Below are 4,889 nucleotides of genomic sequence, written 5' to 3' on the forward strand. Positions count from 1 at the left end.
CACGGCCGGGGTCACTCCAGCCCGGGGTGCAGGTCGGGTGTTGGGAGGCTGCAGGGGCGCAGGGAAAGGCCTGCCTTGCCCCCTTTTAACTTCCCTTTTTGCTCGGTGTCAGGCGTGTGTCATGGCGGGGCCGGCACGGCCGGGGTCACTCCAGCCCGGGGTGCAGGTCGGGTGTTGGGAGGCTGCAGGGGCGCAGGGAAAGGCCTGCCTTGCCCCCTTTTAACTTCCCTTTTTGCTCGGTGTCAGGCGTGTGTCATGGCGGGGCCGGTGTCCCTCCACTGCAGCCCTGCAGTGACCTCGCTGCAGGGCTCTGCTGGAGCCCTCGTCCTGCTCCCTGGGACAGCCAGGCTCAGGCAGGTCTGCTGGCAACTGCCAGGCTACTGGGAGTGGACAGCGCGAGGCTTGCTCTGTGCAAGGGTATGGTACTGTGGGTGCCTTTCTGCACCCAGACTGGCCTGAGATCTGATTCCCTGTGTCCTTTCCACCCTTCCCTATGCACACAGCCCCCTTCTAGGAGGAGCAAAGAAAGGCCCTGGCTGACTTCGCATGGATGATATGGTTGCCTGGCACTTCCCTGCCCCTCGGGGCTGGTGCATTGGCCTTGGAAAGGGGCTGGGAGTGGGCTGGGGGCACGAGGCTTGGTTAACACCACACCCCCTGCCCAGGAATGGAGCACTGTTGGCAGGGCCATGGGCAATCACCATCTGGTAGGAAATCGGGGGAAATGTGGGGCCACCCTACCGGAACTGCTGCCACCCCACTTCAAAGAGAGCACTGGTAGCATCAGGCAGTAGAGGCAGCTCTGCTGTGGTTTGTGGTTAGTGCAGGCATGGGAAGAGCAGTGCAAGGAAGCCCTCACCTCGGGATGTTGATTAGTGCACAGGTTAGCACGTGTGTGCTTGCAGAAGCAAGGTGGTGCTGGAGCACTGGAGAGTGGCATGAATTCACAGGTTTTGTTTTTTTCCAGTGCTGGGAGCCTGGTGATGCCATAAGATGCTTTGATAAGCAATATGAACACAAGGGCAGGTGCTGCAACCGGTGTCAGCCAGGTACAGAGACCCTTTCCCCTTCCTAGGGACCCCAAGGCCTGACTGTGCCAGGACCCACTGCCTGGCCACAGTGGAGCAAGCCCAGCCCAGTGTGATCAAGTCCCTCTACTCTATTGCTAGCAGTGCTGACAGCTTCACCTCCTTGTGTCACCTCAGTGCTAGAGCAACTGGGGACCTCATGGATGCCCTGGGAGACCCCCTGGGCCTCATTGAATCTGCCACGGCTCTCTTGGGACTGTCAGTGCTGCAGCTGCAGGACCCCATGGCATGGGCAGCTTGCAGGGAGAGTGCCTACCAAATCATGATGGTATTTGCCAGCTCCTGCTGTCACTGCCACGTTGTTTCCCAGTCCTTGGAGTGCTGGAGGCAGAGAATGGCCCCCGCTGCTCTCCTGCCCCAGCACCCAGCAGCCCTCCCCACCTGGTCCCATGCAGTGTGTGCAGCCACTGGGCGAGCTGGCCCCTGCAGCCCTGGCTGCCAGAGTGGCATCAGGCTACTGAACAGCATCCTTCAGTGGCCCTGGCATCCACAGCCGCCAGAGCTCCCCTGTCCTGCTGGCAAAGCTGCTGCCTGGAACGGGGGGAAGCCCCCTCACTGCCTCCTCACCAGCCTCTATTGCAGGGGAAAAGCTGGTCTCTGAATGCAATGTCACAGGAGACTCTCTCTGCACCCGTTGTGAGAGCGGACATTATCAGCAGAGCTGGACCAAGGAGAGGCACTGTGCCCCCCACGATATCTGTGAAGACAGTAAGTGCTCCCTGTGCCCACTGGCCCTGGCCTGTGGGGGCTGCAAGGGCTGGTGTCCGACCGGTGTTTCACCTTGCCCATGTTCCCTTTGCCCAGATGCCGGCCTCATCATGAAGACGCAAGGAAACACAACACACAACACGGTGTGCCAGTGCCGGGCCGGCATGCACTGCTCTGACACCAGCTGCCAGACCTGCGTAGAGAACCAGCCCTGCCAGCATGGCTTTGGCTTTGTGGCAGGTGAGTCAGACCAGCTCCTCCCTCTCAGTGGGACTGATGCCCTGGCAGCATTGACCTCAGGTCCTGCAGGAAAAGGGGGACTCCCCCAGCAAGGTGCCCCTAGCAGAGCTTCTGGAGAGCTGTGCCTGCTGCTGTGTGTGACTGGCAGCATTGCCACAGGGAAGGCTGCTTGCCTGATCACCACAGTCCCTCACCTCCTGCAGCCCATACTGACAGTCCTGCAACCTCTGCTCCTCTCCAGCCAAGGCTGTGGCCCGGATGTCATCTCCCTGTGAGCCCTGTGCAGAAGGCACCTTCTCCAATGTCTCTTCTAAAACTGAGCCGTGCCATCCCTGGACAAGGTATTGTCTGAGTGCTGACCACATTCTTCACTCATCCCCAGCGGTGCCCAGTCCCTGTGAGCATGTCCTCCGCTGCCAGCTTTGGGGACCTGATGAATGGGATGGTCTCTGAGGGACACAGCATCAGGCTGATGTAGGGCAGGAGCGAGAGGAGCAGAGAGCTATGAAGGTGGTGAGGGCCAGGGTGGTGTGGCTGACCTTGAAGTAGACGTCCGGGCCCTTGTGACTGTCTTTCAGCATGTGCACAGAGTGCTGGCCCCTCCAGGGATGTCCATGCTGTCGTCTGCACTGGGGAGCAAGGGATGAGGGGCTATGGGAACCCCCCATGCCCTGTCCAGGCTCTCCCTCCCAGCACACTCCTTGGCCGTAGTCATCAGCCAAGGCAGTAGCCCTCTCCATGGGGAGTCTGGCTTTGAGGATGCCATGGGCTGGCAGGTTGTCCCTGTCTTTAGAAAGCTGCTTGAGGGTTAATTGCACTCCCCGGTAGAAACGTGAGCCTTATTTCCAGGCTGAATTAGTCTCGCTTCAGCTGCTAGCCATTGGATTTCACTTTGCTTCTATCTGTGCCCAGAAATTACCTCCCCATGGAGCCACTTGTAGCCTGTCATTGAGTCATCTCTGAGCTGTTCTGCAATAGCTGCAGTGCCTGAGCCTCAGCGTCCCTCACTGGTCAGGTCTCAAATATTTGCTCCCCCCTGTGCCTTGTCCCTAAACTTGTCCCCATCTTCAGCAGTTTCAGCAGCTCCAGACCACGACCCTGGGATGGGGCCCGGCTATGTAGCTGGTGTCCCTGTCATGCAGCAGAGGCCCTGGTATTGGCCAGGGCCCCTAGGCACTCGCCTCTCCGGAGCCTGGTAGGCTCAGCTTTCTTGCATAGCTCTGATGGCTGCCCAGCCCCGGCCTTTCCTCCTCAGGGGCTTTCCATGTGCTCAAGATGCTGCTGTGTGGTTATATGGTCTTGTTCTTCCCTGCAGCTGTGAGGAAAAGGGGCTGGTGGTGAAGGTGAAAGGGACGAACACCTCGGATGTGATCTGTGGTAAGTGCTCGGTGCCTGGGGCTGGGCCAGTGCAGAGCAGAGATCTCCTTGTGCTCCAGCTCCCACAGCACTCGGAGGAGGTGGCCTGGCTGCCTCCTGGGAGAGGAGAGTCTGACTGCACTGCTGGCATGATGCCTTCCTGCTCCTCTGTGTCCCTGTGAGGGATCTCTCTGGGACTGGGCCTGGAGCAGAGGCAGGTGGGGGCACTCAGTGTCTCAGTGGGAGAGTCACATGAGTGCCTCACTGACCCCATCTGCCTTGGTAGAGTCGGGCAGGCGCTCCTCACTGTCAGTGCTGATCCCCATCATGGCTGCGGTCGTCACATGCCTCATGGGCATCTGCATCTACTGCCTGGCCCACACAGGTAAGGGGCTGGGACAAGGGGTGTGATGCCTTGGGCAGAGGGGCCATATGGGGCTGAGGAGCCAAGCAGGAAGCACGGTGGCAGCTCTGCTGAGAGTGGGGCAGCCCTTCTGGGGACACTGCCAGGGCATGGCTCCCCAGGCCTGTTGCCCTGCTGGGTCAGTGGGCTCTGTCCTTGGGAGCAGGCATGTTTGCGCTGCTGCAGCCCAAGCTGGGCCAGCTCTTGGAGGAAAGTGACGGTGCCCTGTGCATCCAGACCGCCTCCCCCACCATGGCCCTCAGCCTCTCCAGCCTGGCAGCAGCAGCAGGCACAATGTGAGCTGCAGGACCTGTGGTGCAGTAGCACCAGCCCCAGCTCTGATGCCTCAGAGCTCACTGCAGGGCAGGAGCACTCCCCTGACTGTTGCCTCCTCTGTCCCTCTTTCCATCCAGATCCCAGGCGACGGGTGCAGAAGCAGGTGAGTCTGCCCAGAGCCCCCCTCCAGCAGTGGGTTAGGGTCATCCCTGGGCACAGCTGGGGATGTGCCAGCAGCAGAGAGCAACAGAGCAGGGCCTGCGGCTCTGCAGGGCCCGAGGGGTGGGGGCTATCCTAGGGCTGCCTGGCTGGGACAGGACAAGGGCTGGGGCAACCCTGGGATGCTGCTGGCAAATGCTGAGGCCAGAGGGACCTGCACAGGGTGAGGCCTTGCCCTGCACCTGAGTGGGGAGCCTGTGGAAATGTGGCCACAGAGGTGGGGGACATAGCTGCCTGCCCCTGACCCCTGCCCTTGCCCCTGTGCAGATAGAGGCGGGGAAGCCCAGAGAGATCCCAGAGGCCCAGCAGCCTGTGGAGGCTGGGGAGGAAGTCTTCCCTGTGCAGGAGACCCTGCTCGGGGGCCAACCCGTGGCCCAGGAGGATGGCAAGGAGAGCCGCATCTCGGAGCAGGAGAGGATGTGAGGGTGCAGGGCACTGCCTCCAACAGGAGCACAGACCGGCGCCAGCAGAGTCTCCTCTGTCCCCTCTCCAGCTGGGGAGAAAATCCAGCATCTGGCCTGGCTGCAAATGATGAGACGCTGCAGCGGACCCATGGGGTTACCACAGCAGTGTCTGGTCTGGCTGCCTGCCCAGGGCTG

General features: G+C 61.0%; 1 protein-coding gene across 1 annotated transcript; it reads left to right on the forward strand.

Annotated features, from left to right (window-relative positions):
• Window positions 1-967: 967 nt before the first annotated feature.
• On the forward strand, window positions 968-4,713 carry CD40 (CD40 molecule, TNF receptor superfamily member 5; the record flags this gene model as incomplete). Its single annotated transcript, XM_010285514.1, has 8 exons — window positions 968-1,049; window positions 1,671-1,796; window positions 1,893-2,036; window positions 2,278-2,377; window positions 3,352-3,413; window positions 3,679-3,777; window positions 4,209-4,234; window positions 4,558-4,713. Coding segments are annotated over 8 exons (795 nt in total), but the record flags the coding sequence as incomplete, so codon positions are not given.
• Window positions 4,714-4,889: the final 176 nt, after the last annotated feature.

This window comes from Phaethon lepturus, unplaced genomic scaffold (assembly GCF_000687285.1).
Source record: "Phaethon lepturus isolate BGI_N335 unplaced genomic scaffold, ASM68728v1 scaffold24514, whole genome shotgun sequence".
In the NCBI taxonomy this organism is placed as follows: Eukaryota; Metazoa; Chordata; class Aves; order Phaethontiformes; family Phaethontidae; genus Phaethon; species Phaethon lepturus.